Genomic DNA, 21,832 nt, shown 5'->3' on the forward strand with positions numbered 1-21,832 from the left:
GAGCCTTGCCAGTTTTTGTGTTATGTCTCTTCCTCCCAATTTTAACAACTCTACAGTAACTTCATCTTCCCCCGGGGCTTTCTGATTCTTCATTTTCTTCAATGCATGTTCTACCTCATCAGGACAAATATCGGGTATGTCGTATGTGTTGCTACTTTGCAATCCATCTTCCTCACTGCTGGCATCATTCCTTCGCTCCTTGTATAATTCTCTATAGTAGTCTTCTGCTATTTGAATTATGCCTTCTCTGCTGTTTATAAGTACACCATCGCTATTCTTCAGTTTCAGTATCATTTGTCTTTCTGTATTATTGCTCATGGCTGCTGATTTAAATCCTTTGTTTTCCCTTAATGCTTGTTCTACTTTTCTTGTGTTAAATCTTATTTCCTCTCTGAGACTCTTTCTAATGGCTTTGCATAACTCGGTATACTCAATTTTCCCTCTGTCAGTGTTTTTCTTGCTCTTCATTTGTCGTCTTCGGTTCATCATGACAAGTGTTTCTTGACTAATTTTTTCTTCTTTGGATTTCGTTTTACCTATAGGTTTCTTGGGCTTTATCACTTTCAGAAAGTTGTAATAATCCTCGTCAATATCTTGGTCCTGAGCAGTCTGCAGAAGCTCAAACTTGTTCTTAAGTTCCAGTACATACTGCTTTTTCTCCTCTTCTGTTATCTCAAAGACCTTTGTATTATTTACTCGAGTCAGTTTTTTCCTTTTCTTTCCTACATCTATATCAAGTGTACATCCTACCATTCTGTGATCACTTCCAACATTTACCTTATTGAGGACGGTAACATCATTCACAAGATCAGCAAACCCTAATCTTAATTCAGATTCTTGCTTATGTTTCCATGAGTTTTCTGTAATTTGTCTCACTATATCTGATTGTTGCTCCCTTATTTGGGCTAAAACCTGACAGTTCTACTCCAAGGTTGCATTCAGTGATACAACTACCCCTCTTCTCTAAGATACTTTTATTGATTTTATATAGTACAATACAGAATGAAATTTCTCTATAATTTCTTCATTCAGCCTAATTTTCCTTTTTATATTTTGGTTCAGTTAATGCATTGTTCTATTCTTGTTGAACTTGTCGTGGAAAATGACCTCTGTATAGTGTATGTATGAATTACATGGTACTATTTTCCCTTTAGTGTTTAGCATTTCTGGTCTAAATTCACGTACACCTTTTGAACACCCACCACTTGTTTAAATGGTTTATTTCTAAAATGGAAGTATATCGAGTGAGAAAGTTGGAAAGTCACATTTCCTTTTTGTATTTTATTCATCATAACAGCCTTTTCATTTTGCAACAGTAGATATCTACAGTATAATTACCACTGTATATACAGAATATCTAAAAAGTGTAATTCTCTATATTCATTGGTCATTATAGGGAGGGAAAAGAGGGGAGGGAGAGAAATTAAACTAGATTGTAAACATTAGAGAAGGGTACTGTCATGGAGGGGTGGTCTGGTAATCTGTTTCGATTTCTTATGGATACAGTAGTTCCTTCTAATGGCTGATAATGCCCCCTAGAGGGTAGTTGCTAGCAAATTCTATTGAGCATGTTTGCAATGATCTATGGAAAAAAGTTTTATTTTAAAGATAGCAACATATCCTGGTAAATTACAGAGTTCTCTCCTAGAAGAGTGCACTTCAATATCAGGGGTTCTTGAACATTCTCATTAACAGCATTGAGAACCTGTGTTTCCCAGCTGTCAGGTGATCATACTCTTCTTTTATGGTCTTCTGCCTTCTATTTGTTGGATACTCATTCTCAGGTATGTCTGGACTAATTTGTATTTCAGAAATGGCATGGTTTACCAATATATTGATAAACCATTAAATTATATTATATATTAAATTTTATTATTTTTAAAAAATTTATTATGCAGATTTGTTTTAATTTTTTTTTATACAGGAATCTGGTTTGATTTTTCTTGGAACATTGGCTTTGTTAATATCAACTGGATCAAATGTGATAGCTCCTTATTATTTTGGCGATGTTGTGAGTGCTGCCCTTATTTCACTGGGTTAGTATTTATTGGTCATTATGAGGAGGGGATGGCATGTATAATTTCTTGGGAAAAGGACAGATGTGTGAAATAATTAATTCTAATAATAGATTAAACAAAACCACTCCATGTAAATTTTTATAGGCATAAAAATGATCAAGTTTATTGAAACACGTTGAGAAAAAGCTTTACAGAAAACATTCTGATAACCAAACCATTTAAGACCAATTTTGACAATGTTTCGAAATCTTGTGGATAATTTCAAGTCTGAAGTACACAGAGCTGACTGTTATTACTGTCCATGTGGTATTGTGGTAACTTTTTCCAGTTGCTGCAATACCATGTGGACAGTGATAATGGTTGGCTCTGTACTTGAGACTTGACAATGATCACAAGGATTTTGAAATGTCAACAAAACTGGCCTTTAAATGGTTTGGTTATTGGAATGTTTTCTGTAAAGCCTTTTTCCAGCTTGTTTCAATAAACTCAATCATTTTTATGCCTATAAAAATTATATGGAGTGCAGTGTTGTTTGGTTTTTTAATAGAAGTAATGGCATATTTTTTATGAGGATGTTTTAGAAGAATTTTTTAAAGTAAAGAACATTATATTAATTGAAGACACTAATAATATACAATGATGAATACTGATAATCATTTAGGTAACTCATCAGACAATAGGTGAATAAATATATTGAATCTGAATGAGCGGTTAAGTGGTGCGTGAAATAAAAATTTGTAGTTGAAATGTAACATTCGTTATGTGTATAATATGGATCATATTAGTTGGCTGTATTGGGCCAATGCAGTAATTTAGTAAAAAAGAATATACAGTCCATTCTGGTTATTTGGGACACATCGGGACTAGTGCATTTTGGCCCGATTAAGCGGCTGCCCCAATTATCCGAAGTTTCACGTAAATAGTTAAAATAACAATGTAAACCCCCTCCCCCCCTTTTTTTACAATTGGTTCACTGTACAATCAAATCACGTTACCATGAACTCAACATAGTAAAGTACCGTTCAGTATACGATGTGCAGTAAGCGCCGGTCATTGTGATCACGTTTGTGAATTGAATTTTAATTCTATTAAACAGCGATTCTAATTAGCGAAAATAGGAGGAATATTATCCACAGGCTATAAAAGCAAAGATATGTTAAGCACAAATTTACCCTTTATTACCTTACCAATTAAAAAATTAAATGATATGTGAAATTCAGAATAATTAATACGTACTGTACGTACATACGAACTAGTTGACATTTCTGTTCACTGACAATTGTGGGCGGAGAGAGAGGTTAAATTTTAAAACAGTAAAAAGATAAGCAATCAATAACAAAGAACACAGCACACACAAATTGCAAGTAACACAATACGCGCAAGTGAGAACCGAGTAACGAGTTACAAAGCTTTAAAAATAGGAATGAAGAGAAGATCTGAAAATTAATTTTTTTATATGATTTAAGATTTCATGGAAGTGTAAACACATTTCACCATAATAACCCACAGAATTCCAGCTGTCGGTATTATCGCAAATTCAGTAAGATCGAGTTTACTGTACGTTTATGATAGATTTCACTAACAGAAAAGCCCAATAAACAGGTGACTGCTAATTGTTTTTATTGTTTTATGGTTGTGACCTCCAGAATTTCGACCGAACCATGTGGTACCGTCGGAGACAATCGTAGGGTAATCTCCAGTGCTGCGGTCTCCTGCCCCAATTAAACGGCATGCTGTCCCAATTAAGCGAAGTAAACCCTGGCTATTTTCTTGATCGGTTTCTGTTTTTTAAGATTTTCCCCAAATAAACGGCTGTCCCGATTAACCGGTGGCCCAAATAACCGGAATCCACTGTATATTAAATGTATCTGTTGAAGTAGTTTGGGAAAACTCAGTGCTGCATTGTTTTTTTCTATATGACTGTCTGGGGGATACTTTTGTTCCTCCTGTGACAGAGCTTGCGTTTATGCTCTTTAGAAACTTCTACATTTATTCACAAGTTGACCTAAATGCAACTAATATCATTTTTAATTTAATAACATCACCCAGCAGATGAATCCATTAGTCTTTAAAAATTTAGAAACACTGTAACTGGTTTCTGATCTAATTGGGCAACTCATTACAAACAGGTAGCCTTAATTAGTGACTTGGTCTCAAATGGTGAATAAATATATCAGATATAAACAAGCAGCCAAGCAGTATGTGGAAGAAAACTTCCATTTGAAAACATAACATTTGTTGTGTTTATAATATAAGCCATACTATTGAACCCCCATTGGTCCAATGCAGTCCACTTTGTCCTGTGCCACCATGGCTGGTTAATTTTTAGGTTTTATTTATTCTGCACAAGACTGGCACTACTCCTCTGGAAGCCCCAGACAAAGAAATATCTGAGTATCCATGTTTTTTTGTTGTTTTTTTTATGATTAATGCAAGCAAATATGGTATAGTATACATGGAATTTGAATATGAATACCTCGTCATATTTTAGTTTATATATAAATGCAGTGTCAATTAGTCAGGTAAATATGATGGAAAAGTAGAATGTAGCATTGCTTTTCTTATTTATATTATTCTGTAATTTATTTGAAAATGAAATGCACAAGGCATAATCCTTATGGGTTTTGGTAATTAACTATATACAAAGGGTACTAAGAAAGTTTTGCAATACAGCTTTGTTTATTTAATTTTTTCAAAGTAATTTCCTCTACATTCAATACACCTCTCCATCCTCCGAAACCAATCTTTAAACCAGTTCTGCCAATTTTCACTAGGGAGTAAAGCACACTCGTTGTCCCAAGCCCGTAGAAGGTCCTCATCACTGGAAAACCGCCTCCCTTTTAGCTTCATTTTCACATGCAGGAACAGTGCAAAGTCTCAGGGAGCAAGGTCTGGACTGTAGGGAGGGTGCTCGAGAAGTTTCAGTCCTGTCGTGGTCAAATATTCGGTGCAGGCTTTGGCGCGGTGAGCTGGAGCATTATCGTTATGGAGGTACCAGGTGTCCCTTCTTGACTTTGGCCGCAGGTTCTTCATAGATCCAATGACTTTAGGCAGGCATTGTTCAGTATACCACTTAGCTGTGACTGTCTTCTGCGTGTCCAAAACGACACGTTCCACAATTCCACTCGATTTGAAAAATACAGCTATCATTTTCTTCTTTACAGATCGGGATTTTCTGACAATTACGGGTGTGTCGTCATCATCCAAGACCCAAACTTTGTTTTGAGCCTTGGTCGGCAGATCATAATAGTACAGCCAAGTCTCGTCACCTGTCACGATGTTGTTCACATACCGAGATTGTCCCTTATCAAACTTTTTTAACATCTCCCGGCACCAAGTCACACGTCGTGTCATCTGCTCTTCAGTCAGTTGATGCGGCACCCAGAGAGAACAAAGTTTCTTCACGTGCAAATGATCTTGCAGAATCGAACGAATTGCTGGTGCATTTAGGCCCAAAGTATCCTCTATCTGTTGGTAGGTCACTCGCCTGTTTTCGTCAAGCATTTTCCTCACAGCAGTAACGTTTTCCTCCGTAACTGACGTTCGTGGCCTTCCCGGCCTCTCAGAATCCTCCAGAGTGAAATTTCCCCTTTGGAATTCTCTATACCACCTGAATATCGTTGTACAATGTGGATAATCATCATCTAGTGCAAGAGTCATTTCTTCTAAGCACTGGTCTATGGTTAAACCACGCACGAAATTATACCGCAAAACTGTCCTTATCTCATTTCGTGACCACGATGCCATCGCAAGCACTTTACACTCTCACTACTAATGAATAACTGAGCCCATCGACTTGGCGCGGCGGCTACTATGCACGTATGAACATGTCTCAACATGCAGTAACAAGCAGCTTCCTGTGATTCATTGTTGCGTCATATTAATCATATGCATTTACACTACATAAGTAGTGTAAATGCATATGATTAATATGAGTGCCTTCACAATGAGATAGCTGGTATTGCACTACTTCAAATAAATAACACTTCTCTAGTAGAGGAGACTACTGTTATTTATTTTTATATACCACCACCCAGACGATCATTTTGAAGCTTCATCATCAGTGGGTGTGCAGGTACCGTGGTAATGCAACAAGCCATCACAGTTGTGAAGTTATATTCACAATATGAGAGATGCCAAAGGGTGTGGTAATAATGTATTTGAAAATGAAATGCACAAGGCATAATCCTTATGGGTTTTGGTAATTAACTATATAATATCGGTGTAGATACACCATAGTTAACCCATAAATTTGAACTACATAAGCAGTGTAAATGGCATCGTTTTAATTGTATCTCATATTGTGAATGCCTTCACAATAAGATAGCTGGTATTGCACTACTTCAAATAAATAATGCTTCTCTAGTAGAGAAGACTACTGTTATTTATTTTCAGAGGATACCACCACCACCCAAACGATCATCTGGGTGGTGGTATCCTCTGAAAATTTGGTGACTGAAAATTTCCTGGTCGAATTGGAATCGGTAAACCAAATCAATTCAGAGGATGATAGCACAGATAAATTCTGAAGTTCTAACTTTTACACTAAAAAGCATACAGGGAGGCATAAACTTAGCCATGCAATGAGAACTTTATTTTTTGAATGCAGATCCTTCAACTGAAAGGAACACAAAGTTTAAAAGGAAGCTTCAAAAATGCTTAGCTCCATATTATGCAGTTTACAAAGATCTATCAAGCAAAAGCAAACAATCCCAGAATACTGATTTTTTAAAGAGTGCAGAAGAAAGTTCCAAAGGTGAAGATATTCTGAACAGAGAAAATGTTCTTGTTTGATTGTGCTTAGCAGCGATGAAGAGGAAGAACATTATCTGATATACAAGGTGTCTCAAAAATACACGGCATAACTTCAGGAATGAGTTCCTCATATGTAGACAATAAAAATATTTTATATCAACATAGTTCTGGAAATGCTTGGTTCCCGAGTTATTAACCGGAATGTCTCATCTCCCACAGGTGATTTCCTTCATCACAAGGTAGGTACTAACAGAATCTGGTGGTTTTCCATTCCGACCATGTACTCAAATCAGGAGCAAGTGGATATGCACTTTATGTACAGTTTGGCGGACGGCAATGCTCTGGAGGCTCATCGTTTGTACCACGAAAGATTCCCAGAACGAAGATGTTCAGACAGGAAAACGTTTGAAGGTATCCATCGCCGCCTTTGTGAACATGGGACCTTTACACTTCGTGCTGCCGATAGAGGACGACCAAGATCTACGACTCCTGAAGTAGAGGAGAAGATTTTGGATGTTGTGCATGCCACTCCTGAAATCAGCACACGCAGAATAGCAATGCAACTGGCTGTTCAACTTTCGACTATTTGGAGAGTGTTGCGAGAACACCAACTGTATCCTTACCATCTGCAATGGGTACAGGCATTGTCACCAGCAGATTACCCTGCGCGAGTAATGTTCTGCCAGTGGTTCTTGCAGTAGTGTGGTTCAACTTCTCACTTTCCTGCCTTAGTGATATTCACAGATGAAGCACAGTTCACATGAGACAGAATCCAAAACTTTCACAATCAGCATATGGGCTGAGGAAAACCCACATGCAATTCTTCCATCACATCACCAACAGCGGTTCAGCCTCAACATCTCGGCGGCGTTTTTGGTGATAAGTTATTTGGGCCCCATATACTTCCAAACATACACATAGGGCAGGCGTACAGAAACTTTCTGGAAAACAACATGCCTGATTTCTTGGACGACACACCACTGGTCATTCGTAAACAAGCACACTTCATGCACGATGGCGCTCCCACACATTTCAGCCACCTAGCCCGCAATTACCTGAATCGAAGGTTTCCTGGTCGGTGGATAGGTAGAGGTGGACCAACTGCCTGGCCTCCACACTCATCTGATTTAAACCCACTAGATTTCTCTTGTGGGGCCATTTAAAATCATTGGTGTATTCGACTCCAGTAGCTGATGTGGAAACTCTCCGCAATCGAATTGCGGCAGGTTGTGAGACAATACGAAACATGCCAGGAATTTGGCATCGTCTTCATGAGTCCATGAGACGTCGATGTGAGGCCTGTATTCATCTTGAAGGTAGACATTTTGAACAATTACTATAAGGTGATGTGAACAGTTGTGTCATAGACAGACCTTCAAAACTCGGAAACGAAGCATTTCCCGAACTATGTTGATATAAAATATTTTCATTGTCTACATATGAGGAACTCATTCCTGAAGTTATGCTGTGTATTTTTGAGACACCCTGTATACGTATCCCAGTTTGTAAGGCATGTGTTCAGTTATTACTATTTTTAATAAAAATTAAGTTTCCAATAGTTATAAAAAAATGTATTTTTGTTAGCTTTTGAAATGTAACCCCCACTTTTTGTACTGGTTCTTAGTCCCGTATAACACGGTTTTGCACCAGAAGGAGTTTTTTTAGGAACCGAACTACCGTGTTATACAAGGGTTACCTGTATTATTCTGTTTGATGTCTTCTTTAAAAAAAAAAAAAAAAGCAATTTGCAAGCTTATTTTGATATCTCTAAGATCGTCTAAAGAAACTGCTTGACTTAAAAAATAATGCCAAATGTTTTAATTTCTGCTGCCCTCTAGTATTTCTCTGTATGCTTTACTTATTATTAATATTGCTCAAAGTTATTGAAGAGAATTTGTCTGGATTTTACCAAAGTTTTAAATTTGTTACTAATCTGGGATTACTTTCACATTCATTACATCCTTGCAATTAATCATTGTAAGCAGTCTATTTATTAGCATTCTGTAGCCATAAAAAACTTGTTTACTAATTTTCATCTATACAACAAATAAATCAGCCAATCAGCCAGTAGTACACATGACCATAGAGGGAATATGAGGCCGTCTCAAGAAACAATGAATATTGAAGCAGAAATATTTGTCTTCAGCACTATTTGTTTATGTGATAAACAAATTCATTTAAGTGAAAATAAATATGTAGAGGTATCTTACTTGAACTTAATCCATATTCATCTCTAACCACTGAGTCTACATTCTTTCCTTACCAGTTGCTTAATTTTATCCTTTAATTCTCTAAAGTAGGGGCTGGAAAACGGTTGAAAATAAAGCATATTTTGGTCAACCGCAATGCATAGAAATAAATTATAATATAACTTTATGAAGAATGCCAGTGCCAGAAATTTCATGAATTAATCTGATTTTGTTTTTAAGTTTACTTCAAATGTTTACATGGCTTTAATGTGTTTTTTAATATAAATAAAATTATAATAATTCTACAACCATCATATTTTATTTAATCGTAGGCCTGTTGGCAATGGGCCAATGAGACTCCAGACAACATTTCAGCAATTTATGCTCTCTGTTTATGCCACTGAAACAGCAGATAGCTGTTTCTTAAAAGGTTTTCATTGATTTCTCCACTGAAAATTGCAGACATCTGTTAATTTCACAATTAGGAAAATCTAGTAATTATGCTCTCATGTTGATTAGCTTCTATCAGATACAATTACTGACAATGAGCTGGCTTTATTGACTTGTGCTTTTTTCCAATTGAAAATGCTCTCTGGCCTGATGACATTTAAGCATTGTCGGTAATCAAACTATTGTTGCATGTGCTTTGTTTCATGTAGCATATGCTCCTGTTATTGACAGGCTTGCATGTGTTCATTTAAGTATGGAGGATTTTTGATATATTTCACTCAATAAGAAGTCTAAAGGGAGTTTTAATTTCAAAAATTAATTAAAAATGTGTTTTTAATATAAAAAATGTATTTTGGAAGTTGTGTTCAGAAAAGATTGAAAATAAAGGCGACACTTGCACATAGAGGAAGAACAATCCTTTGTGCACCTGGTGATGGGTTAACATTAGCATTAGTAGTGACAAATGATGCAAGGAAGCAAGCTTATACAGCATTGGCCAAAAAAAAAAAAAAAAAAAAACCCAATTCTGATTTCACCTAACAATTCCCTCCACAATAATTTGTCTAGTTCTTCCTTGAATTTGTTTAAGCTATCAAATTCCACAACTACAGATGGAAGTTTGTTCCAGAAATCAACCACCCACTGACTAAAAGCAAACCTCCATACACTCCATACATTTATTCTGCAAGAGCCCTTCCTCAAGCATGAGGAAGAATCCCATCAGCATTGAGCTTGCTCAATCCATTCAAAGCCTTAAACACCTCAATCAGATCACCACGCAGGGGTCTAGGCTGCAGACACTGCAATTTGCAGAACTGAAGTCTTTCTTGGTAAGAGCACCCCTTTGTTCCACTCACCAACCTCATTGCCCTTCCCTGTACTCATTCCAGCAGCTCTGCATCCTTCTTAAAATGAGACCTCCAGATCTATATGCAGTGCTGAAGATGTGAGATAATCACCTCCTTATCCCAGCTAGAAAAATTCCTCTATATCATTGACAAAACTCCATGAGCTGTCCTGGCAGCCTGCCTTCACCGCACAGAGAACTTCATATCTGACTGCACAATTACCCCCAGGTCTTTTATTTTCCACCATTCTGAGTGTAGTACCATAGAGTTGGTACATTGCAGTTACTGCTACCCATATGCAGTACTTTGCATTTGTCAATGTTAAACTTCAATTGCCATTTCTTAGTCTGTCTGCCTAACTTTTCTGGATCCTGTTGTAGTAGCATACGATCACTACTGCCATTAAGCACCCTGCCAACCTTTGTATCATCTGCAAACTTTAACATTAATCCTGATATGGTTTCATTAATGTCCTTGATAAGTACAGATAAGTATAGAAAGCAACAATGGGCCCAACACCAAACCCTGGGGGATACTAATAATATTAGTCCATGAAGAGCAGTGTCTGTTGATTACCACTCTCTGTTTTCTCCCACTGAGCAATCCCTTTATCCATAGCAACTTGCCCTTAAAGCCACACTACTCCAGTTTGTACAGCAGTATTTTATGTGCAAAAGAATTAAAAGCTGTCCTAAAATCCAAGTATATGATATCAAAATTATTTTTTACATTCAATACCTTTTTAACTGCATCATAGTATCTAATCAAATTGGTCAGACAAGATTTTCCCTTAATAAACCGACACTGTGTCTGAAGTATAATTCCAGTCATGTCTAGGTGATCCTGCATTACTTTTTTAATCAGTGACTCCATTATTTTCCATTAAACTAACAGGTCAGTAATTACTCGTGTTACCCTTTGACCCCCCCCCTCTTGCAATTGGGAATATATTCACACATCTCCAGTCTGTGGGGAATTCCGCTGAGTCCAAGGATGCTCTAATAATTATGACTAAGGGTTTTCTTACTTCCTTTGCTGCCACTCTTAATATAATTGAATAGATCCCATCCACCCTAGCTGCCTTTATTATTTTTAATTTCAACAATTTCTCTTCAACTTTCCCCCTAGTTATTGCAAAATCTAAAGTGCCTGCTTGGCAACCCAAAGGTCGCGGGTTCGAATCCCGCCTCGGGCTTGGATCAGAGTAAAAGGCAAAAACTTTGGGACGTGCATTATGGCCACAGAAGCCGATGCGCCAACAACTAACAAAAAAAGAAAAAAAAAATATATTGCAAAATCATTTAGCTTCCTGTTAGAGTTTGATAAACTTCTGGCATCTATTTCCCTAAGGAATTCCTCATGTGTGAATTTAGATTCAAAATACTCATTCAGTTTGTCAGCAACCTGTGTGAACATCAACAGTTGAACCATCAATATCAAGTGGACACTTTAATTCATCACCTTGCTTCTATTGTTTACATAAGTAAGAAGTCTGTTGTTTTTTTTTTTTTTTTTTGCATCCTTTACCAAAGATTTCTCATAATTTGCCTTTGCTTGCCTAACCTACTTTGCAACTTGATTGTAGACTAAGTTTATATCTACCATAGGCTTCTGTGTCATGTGATCATTTGTGTGATTTGTACATAATTTGTGCATCCATCCCATGCATTTTTCTTCTCTGCCACAAGTCTCATTAGTTTATCTGGCATTAAATTAGGTATTTCAAGAATATTCCTTAGTTGGTACAAAAAGCCGAGTAATTTCTGTGATTAATTCTTAAATGCTTTTCATTGATAATTTGTTGATGATAACATCATCTGTTGGTTCCACTGTATAGAATTTAAAAATTGTCTGAGACCACTGTAGTGTCACCCTTCCAAAAGAAAAATCCTTTCCTTTACTCTTGATGGTAGGTACACCTTTAAGTAAATCCCATATCAATACACTGTGATCACTACCACCTTCTAATTCTTTTATCTACAGTTTCTTATTGCATGTTGGACAGACAACTTGTGTGATCGAGACATGCTAATATTTGCAAATTATTTGCGAATATTAGTGGGTCTCGATCACATAAGTTGTCTGTCCAATATGTCTAGTAAAGTTTCGAGACAACAGGATTCCCGTAATCTTTTTATACAATGTCATTGTCCCAGATTCTTATTGTATGAATAATCATTGCTGATAATCAGATCAAAAGTATACTCCTCTCATTGCCCCTCTAACATGCTGATGTAGAAAACATCAGCATGTTAGAGGGGCAATGAGAGGAGTATACTTTTGATCTATCAGAAATCCACAAAATTCTTGCTAGTGTGTGTGAGTGACCAATCCACAAGTTCCAGTCAGTATTGGGAAAGTTAATTTCCCTCATTATAAGACATTCTGATTTACTGGTTCAATCTGTTTCTCTGTACAGTTGTTTGTTATACTCATCATAGTCATTTGACCTATAACACACTTCTGCTCTCATTTTTGTTTTCCCAGTGCTTATTTCTTTCTTGTTTATACTCCGGCACAACCACTAGGTCAGTGGAGTTTACAATAAATCATCAGTATAAACGTTAATCATATTTAGCAGTCATGGGCTTGAACCCCAGTCCATTCAAAGAATGTGTACTACTGCACTCAAGCTGCTGACCACTCGGCAAGTCACACCAAGGGTTCGAGCTTGTGACCACCAAATACAGAGGATGCGGAAAGGTCAGAGAATGACCACCGCATATCCCCGGAGCAATATGGCCTTAGTTGCTAGTGCTCCTAAAAACTAAATAGCAACAACGATGTCATACCAAACTGACTCAACATTGCACTGGCCACCCATGTCAACTAGATGCTCTGTCTAACATTTTATGTGCTTCTTACTTGAAAACATAACCCCCTCCTCTCTATCCTTTCTGTTCACATTGTACCAAAATTTGTACCTCCCATTTTTAAATTCTGCATCCCTTTATATCTGAGTGATACCATGCCTCTGATGCCTTAATCTGCACTTCAAATTCATCAAATTTATTTACTTGGTCTACATGCAAGTATTCCTTCATCTATTCCTACTCTTAGTCACCCTAACTTTCTAGGCTCACATATTCACTTGTTCCATCATGACTCCCAGCAGTCCTTGAAATCCCCAGCACCTAACTTTTAAATCTTGCTCCTTCCAATAGAAGCAGAAAGGTTCACTTTTACCTCTGCCTGCAGCTATTGTTAGTCCATTAGTCTGTGTATCCTTCCCCCCCCCCCCCAAGAGTTTTCTGACCTACCTAACACCAATAACTTCAGCAAATATCCTTGCACCCTTTCTGTATAGGTGTATCCCATCCCTGTAGAAGCAATCTCTTCTGTTAACAAGCACATTTTATCCTTTTTTCTTGTAATACTTATTAAAATTATTTTTTAATGAAACATTCAAAAATTTGAAAATGCTAGTTTTTTTCACAATTGTTACTTTCAGTGAAGCAAACTTTTATTAATTCTCTTAAGGGAAAAAAAAAAAAAGTTATAAACATAAAATACGAACATAAAACTATTAGTCTCTTCCACTTTCAAGTTTATAAAATCATTTAACTCTCTAAGTGGATGTTACAAATTCATGACAACAGAGCATTTGTGAAGAGAGTACATCAGAAAAAGCCAAAATGGGGAACTTTAAAATTTTATTTTGAATTTTGATACTATATCAGATAATAACTTGAAAAAAAAAATTTCAGTCCACATTCTTTCAAGTATTGCAAGTTTAATGACAGAAGATATGTGGTTTTGCAAGCAATCATGGTATTGAAGGTGCTTCAAGAAGATTAAAGTTACCATATCCATATTTAATCAAAAAAAAGTACCGTATTCTCTTCTTGACACATTGTCAGCGACTTTGCTTTTTTAATATTCTATTTGGAAATATGTGAATTTTTAAGTTATTTTTAATTCTTTGTGATTAGATTGAGGTCTTCTGTTTTTAATAAACTCATGTTCATGGGAGAAGTTTCCATTATAAATGGCCTTTCTATCAGTTTCTAATATGCAGTTGCACAATTGAATGTGGGTAATCTCATATTAGTCGCAGTATTACTAGTCTGTGTTACTCATTTGTTCCATACCCTATGTATGAAGAAGTTGTGTCAGAACATTTGCTTTCCTTCACTCATATTTTCAGTTATCTTTTCAGAACAATTAAATATTTAAAACAATTTTAAATATTTAAAACAACAATTCAAAAGAAAAAAAAAAAAAAACTAACAAACTGCCCAGACAATTTTAAATGTGATAAAATGCTCAGACTTCAATAAAAATTTTTTTATAAGTGTTTACTCATATCTCTCCAGCAAATTTCAGACTGATTTTTCTTTCTGCTCACATGCCAGGACAGCCAAATAGCTATGAAATGCTGTCTAGGTCGATGAAGTCTCACTGTTAGTGTTATAAATGGAGTATTGCATTACCTGTATTCCTACTTCAATTCCCTATCTCTGGTGGGGGAAGACTATTTTCTGTCTCCTCTCCTCCCTGCTGCCCCTCTTTTTGCCTAGTGGGGTATGGGCCTGCCTCACTTGACCACCTGGAGTTGCCTTCTCTATCGTCCCCTTACTTCCCCCTTTTGCCCCTTCAAGTCTTCAGCCTCCCCCTCTATCTATATGCCAGTGTATGTCCCACACTGCAAATTTTAACTACGTCCAAATTAAATCATGTTCTCAAAATTGTTTTGCCTTTCTAATTCTAGCATTCACCCCATGATAGTTTTGTTTTTTTTTAGGCCCTAGCCACTGAAATCTCAGGAAACTAGGTGGCAGGGCTTGCCAGAATAAAATATAGAGCTACTGGGTACCTGGTCTGCCTCCACGGGGCAAAGTGTGAGCAATGGTGGGTCCCATTAGGGGCCCAATGGCTAAATGGCCAGATGAACAACAGTACACAACACTACACCTCCCAAAACCCACACACTTCAATCTCTGGCCTCAACAGTGTACTGTTTCACATGACAATATATATTATGCAGGGATGGGTGAAACCCCCTGGTGCCATTAAACACGACACACTTTACACTTAGCTGTCCCCATCCAACTGTCTGATATAGGCTAGCTGCAATCCCAAGTAGAGAAACTTTTAAAAATTTGTCCGATGAGATTCAAACACAGACTCCTCCAAAGGAAAAAGTGCCATATCTAGCATATTGTCACAGAAGATAGTATGTGAACTGTTTTATAAAAAAAAGATACAAGATAATAAATTTAAAGTTATTGTACTAGGGGAAGTGGCACTTTCATAGCTTCAGTATGTTAAATGCTGTTGTCTCTTCATGGTCTCAAAGTATTTGGCACACAGTAAGACTTTGAGGTAAAAGGGTCAAATCTTGCAACAGCATTCACCAAAAATAAAAAGAAAAAAATATGTATTTTCTTATTCAGAGTTTTTATTTTATTATTTTTTAAAATTATTACAGTACTTTATTGCAAAAATATAGATATATCATTGGTTAAATATACTTTAGCTAAATTATTGGTTAAATATACTTTAGCTAAATTATTGGTTAATATACTTTAGCTAAATTATTGGTTAAATATACTTTAGCTAAATTATTGGTTAAATATACTTTTGTTGACTATTCAGGGAACCTAACCACCATTTGTAAGATTTCTAGATTTATAATAAATTTAGCAACTGAACAGCAGGCACTGTTGTTGGTATACATTTTATACAATTTGAGTGGTGCTTTGTTTCTAGTAAACTTCTGAAATAAAATTTATTAGTAAGTTGGGCACTTTTTGTATTAAAAGAAGGAAAACTACTAAATGATCAATTTCTGAAAAAAAAATTTAATACATTTTTTTAAAAATTACATCTTGTATATTTTGGACGTACGATCACTCATCGGTGAAGACAGGATATTAGAGCTGGAAAAGGAATTAGAAAATGTGAATTGGAATATCATCGGTTTGGCTGAAACGAGAAGAAATGAATCACTTATAAGTTTATCAAGTGGAAATCTGCTGTACACCAATGGAAACAGTGAAAGGAGTGAAGGTGGAGTTGGGTTTCTGGTCCATAAAGATTTTAAAAACAACATTTTGGAATTCAAAAGTACATCACCAAGGGTGTCAAGACTAATACTCAAGATTTCTAAGAGGTAAAAGCTAAAGATTATAATGATTTATGCACCAACCTCTTCATCAATGATGATGAAGAGGTTGAAGAAATGTACACCGAAATTGAGAGTCTTCTAGATGAGCAGAAAACCCACTACACTATTATGGGTGACTTCAATGCTAAGGTTGGAAAAAGGCAAAACAGTGCAGAAAGAGTAACTATAGGAAATTTTGGAATTGGTGAAAGAAATAAAAGAGGTGAAAGACTTGTGGAATTTGCAGAATCTCAAGGACTGTCAGTAATGAACACTTTTTTCAAGAAAATGGTGAACAGAAAGTGGACATGGAAGAGGCCAAATGGATTAACAACTAATGAAATTGACTTCATCCTCACTAACAGAAGATATATTGTGAATGATGTTACCGTCCTGAATAAGGTAAATGTTGGAAGTGATCACAGAATGGTAAGATGTACACTTGATATAGATGTAGGAAAGGAAAAAACTGACTCGAGTAAATAATACAAAGGTCTTTGAGATAACAGAGGAGGAGGAGAAAAAGCAGTATGTACTGGAACTTAAGAACAAGTTTGAGCTTCTGCAGACTGCTCAGGACCAAGATATCGATGAGGAATATTACAACTTTCTGAAAGTGATAAAGCCCAAGAAACCTATAGGTAAAAAGAAATCCAAAGAAGAAAAAATTAGTCAAGAAACACTTGTCATGATGAACCGAAGACGACAAATGAAGAGCAAGAAAAACACTGACAGGGAGAAAATTGAGTATACTGAGTTATGCAAAGCCATTAGAAAGAGACTCAGAGAGGACATAAGAAGATTTAACACAAGAAAAGTAGAACACGCATTAAGGGAAAACAAAGGATTTAAATCAGCAGCCATGAGCAATAATACAGAAAGACAAATGATACTGAAATTGAAGAATAGCGATGGTGTACTTATAAACAGCAGAGAAGGCATAATTCAAATAGCAGAAGACTACTATAGAGAATTATACAAGGAGCGAGGGAATGATACCAGCAGTGGGGAAGATGGATTGCAAAGTAGCAACACATACGACATACCCGATATTCTTCCTGATGAGGTAGAACATGCATTGAAGAAAATGAAGAATCGGAAAGCCCCGGGGGAAGATGAAGTTACTGTAGAGTTGTTAAAATTGGGAGGAAGAGACATAACACAAAAACTGGCAAGGCTCTTCACAAAATGCATTAAAAAAGGTGTGACGCCTAAGCAGTGGAATAATGCAATCATAGTTTTGCTGCATAAGAAAGGAGATAAATCAGAAATGGGAAATTATAGACCAATTAGCTTGTTATCCCACATCTACAAGTTGTTTACAAGGGTCATTACTAACAGATTAGAAAGAATACTTGATGAGAATCAACCGAAAGAGCAAGCTGGCTTTAGGACAGGATTCTCAACTATGGATCACCTTCACGTAATATCACAGCTAATGGAGAAAGCAAATGAATATAAAACATCATTATGCCTGGCATTTGTGGATTATGAAAAATCATTTGACTCCATACAGCATAAGGCAATGTTTCGGGCACTGCAAAGACAAGGCATAGATACCCCATATATTATGATTTTGAAGAAAATATATGAGAGTGCTACCTCCTTTATTAGACTAGACAAAGACAGTAGGAAATTTAAAATTGAGAAAGGAGTTCGACAAGGAGACACAATATCTCCGAAGCTGTTTACTGCTGCCCTTGAGGGAGCTTTCAGAAGATTAGACTGGTCACAGAAAGGAGTCATTGTGAACGGAGAGTACCTAAACCATTTACGATTTGCAGATGACATTGTTGTCATAAGCCACGATTCCAAAGAATTAGAGGAAAATCTTAATCAGTTATGCACAGTTAGTAAGGATTTTGGAATAAAGGTGAATATGGCTAAAACAAAAGTAATGATGAACAAGTATGCCACAGAAAGGGAAATAATGATTGAAGGAGCAGTAATTGAAAAGGTGGAGTCGTATACTTATCTGGGACAAGTTATTAGCTGTAATAATGATAAATGGCTGGAAGTCAAGAGAAGAATAAATTTTGGATGGATAGCATTCAGGAAATATAGTCACATACTGAAGAGCAATATCCCAGTTTGTCTGAAACGTAAAATAATGAATCAATGTATACTCCCCACCATGACTTATGGAAGTGAAACTTGGGCACTCACCAAAAGAATGGAAGAGAAGCTGAGAACTACACAGCGAAGAATGGAACAAATTATACTGGGAATCAGACTGTTAGATAAGAAGAGAAACATGGATTAGGCAGCAAACATGGATTAGGCAGTAAAGGACATTCTTATCAATACTAAAGAACTAAAATGGTTTTGGCAGGACACATAGCTCGAAGACATAATGACAGATGGACTAAGAAAATAACAGAATGGTACCCAAGAGGAGCTAGAAGAAAACCTGGAAGACAAAGGCAGAGATGGATAGATGAAATTCATGAGTTTTTGGGTAGTAAATGGATGGCCAGTGCTCAAAACAGAAGGAACTGGAAAGTTGCTGGAGAGGCCTTCATCCTGCAGTGGATTGAAAATGGCTGATGATGATATTTTGGACTAAAAATTATTTTATATAAAAAATTAATCTGTGTACCATTTACACTATCACAAGTTCCACGTAAGATTGCTATAGTAATTGCTATATGATCTAAGGAAAAAAATAGAATTTTCTGTAGGGATTGTCAGTTATTTCCATTAGAGCAAAATTCTGATCCGAACCCTGTCTAGGTGAGTAGAGGGAATAAGATTTATGTTACATTCCTGTCATCTTTAATTAAAAGAAGAGCAACATGAATTAGTTGTTTCAAATTGCATTTTAAAAACGTTATAAGAAAAACAGAATTTGGAATAAGGAATTGAAGATTAAGATTAATAAAATAAACTACTGCTTCCTTGAGCTGCAGATGGCTAAAAAAAAATGTGCATACAGTTGATTGTGATGTAGATCTCACCAAATTTTTAACTAAAGTAATAAATATCAGTATTTTTTTTAAATTGCATTTATTAAATTTAAATTATTTTTCATATAAAGAACATGTAGTATCCACTAAAGGGTACTGCTTGTGAGGATACAAGCAGTACCACACCTACTGGGGACAAATGTACACACTAGGCAAATATACTGTTGGCTTTACTGCATACTGGTCAGTCAGATATACTTTTTCTGCTCTTTACAATCATGATCTTTGCATTTTATATTTTCCCAAGTATGAATTTGATATTCTGTATCTTGTGTGTTTATGTGTATCTTAATAAAGCTTTTTTTATTATTCCAGAGAAATTGAAGAATGTAGTACTCCTCCTCCTCCTCATATATATAATAGGAGCCATAGCTGGCATGTTTCGAGCATGGCTGTTTACTTTAGCAGGACAGAGATTTGTGGCAAGAATTCGTAAAGAATTGTTCTTTGCAATCATAAGACAAGAAGTGGCTTTCTTTGATCAGAATAGGTACTGTAATCGAGTACGTTTGTGTAGAATAGGAGTTTTTATTCTACTTAAATTTCACCTTTTTCTCCTTTGTTATAATTTATTTGTTGATAATTGATTTGGTGCCCAGAAGAGTTTCTTCCTTGCATGTATATTAGGTTCATTAGCATATATGTATAATGCCTTTGTTGTCTACACCATGTCCATCCATTTACATGTAACTCAAGTTCCAGTGGACAGATTTTCAAAATTTTAGATTTGGGCCTTTATCTCCTTGTGTGCCAGCATTATTTCTGCTGTTCCTGTTCCAATCCAGTACAAAAATGAAAAAAATGAACACTGAAGAATACTGAAGAGCTAAAAAATTTTTGAAAAACTCATAGTGAATATGAGCCCTTCAGTTTTAGAAGGATTAAAATCAACTAAGTTATCTTTTCCCCACTGGAGAATTACTTGGAGATCAGTAATTCAATTACTTGGAGAATTTAAGGAATTAGGAGTGGATATTTAAGAAGTTGAAGCTGTTTGTGCAGGGCAAGGTTTCACAAACTGACACAATCTTTTTTTTTTTTTTTTTTTGTTAGTTGTTGGTGCCTTGGCTTCTGTGGCCATAATGCACCTCCCAAAATTTTTGCATTTTACTCTGATCCAAGCCCAAGGCAGGATTCGAACCTGCGACCTTTGGGTTGCCAGGCAGGCACTTTACCCATCTGGCTAGCCCTGTTGGCTACTGACACGATCTGAGCAAATATTGACATCAGAAGATTTGGAACAGTAATTTGACCAAGGAAAAGAAGAAAAGAAATCTCGCAGATCATCGCATTTTTTATTCTTGTAATGCCAAACAACACGAGGTTGAGAATGGCAGCATTGGAGAAGAGACCATCACGAATTTATGATCTGTGGTGCCTAAAGGTCCACTCACCTCAACTGTATACTTAGATTGCTTGTTTATGGGAAAAAAGATCAAGTGTATTGGCTGTATGGTTAGGATGGTAGGTAAATGAACAATTCGTATGAGGTCATTAGTAATTGCAAAAGCATCAGCATTTTGACCAGCTGGGGCCTTGTGGCTGGAAAACAGAAGCCAGCTGGAGTTGTTAATATTAAAATCACCAAGGAAAATTACCTCACTATTAGGAAAATTGGACTGGAGAAAGTCAAATTTCTGAGGGAGGAAGTCAAAGAGTTCCAAGTTCCAAAGAGTTCAAAGATAAAAAGAGGCAACAGATGAATTTGACACATTGTGGTATAGAGAGTTTAAGCTAGAGAAGATTTAAAAAGGGGTGATTCCAAATTACTAAGTCTCTGATAGGGAATATCAGAATGGATATATGCACAAATACTACCTTTAAAGTGAAAGGAATCATACAGCGAATAATTCGGACAACTGAAATGGACAGTTGTGGATTCTGATAAATGGATTTTGTCAAAAAAATGACATGGGATTTGGCAGACTGTAAGTGGATGTGGACATCACTGAGATTGGAACCGAGAACATGTATATTTGTGAAATGAACGAGGAAGTGTTTGGGATGTTTAGATCTTTTTGCAGATAAGTTTGTTCTATTAGTTTGACAATTCATGGTGAGGATATGCTGTATGAAGTAATGAAATTTTTGGATATGGCATACAAATGATAAGAATATAACCGGCTCCTTGACATAACGTGGCCTCAACAATGCCCCTGCATGCACACTACTCTAACTTCCTCCAGTCACTATCTGGCAGAGTAGGGACAGTGAGATTACACACTAGCTGATCTGGAAGCCTCGTAGAGAGTTACCAATAGGTTTGGTCTGGTGGATTATCTAGTGGCCTGCCTCTGGAACACCGTTTTAGAGCTGTACCCTCGAAATATAATTAAGATTGGACTATGATGTTCATCATAACTTCAAAAGACACGAATCATACCGCATGATGGAAGAAATGAAGGGTTGACAGATATTTGCTCTGGAGACTAAACATGGGTTCCACCACTTCAAGCATCCAATAAGCAAAGTGGTGGTATTGCACCGATTGATGAGA

The 21,832-nt window shown here is 36.4% G+C and overlaps 1 protein-coding gene across 1 annotated transcript in view; it reads left to right on the plus strand.

Annotated features, from left to right (window-relative positions):
• LOC150086017 (uncharacterized) overlaps positions 1 to 21,832 on the plus strand; it is a 210,007-nt gene that overhangs the window by 58,910 nt on the left and 129,265 nt on the right. The window contains exons 4-5 of the mRNA XM_090374773.1: positions 1,925 to 2,036; positions 19,651 to 19,825. Of these exons, the coding sequence (XP_090230899.1) occupies positions 1,925 to 2,036; positions 19,651 to 19,825 (287 nt within the window). The remainder of the gene's footprint in view (positions 1 to 1,924; positions 2,037 to 19,650; positions 19,826 to 21,832) is intronic.

This window comes from Mastigoproctus giganteus, chromosome 5, assembly GCF_048544385.1.
Source record: "Mastigoproctus giganteus isolate SK-2022 chromosome 5, ASM4854438v1, whole genome shotgun sequence".
Lineage (NCBI taxonomy): Eukaryota > Metazoa > Arthropoda > Arachnida > Uropygi > Thelyphonidae > Mastigoproctus > Mastigoproctus giganteus.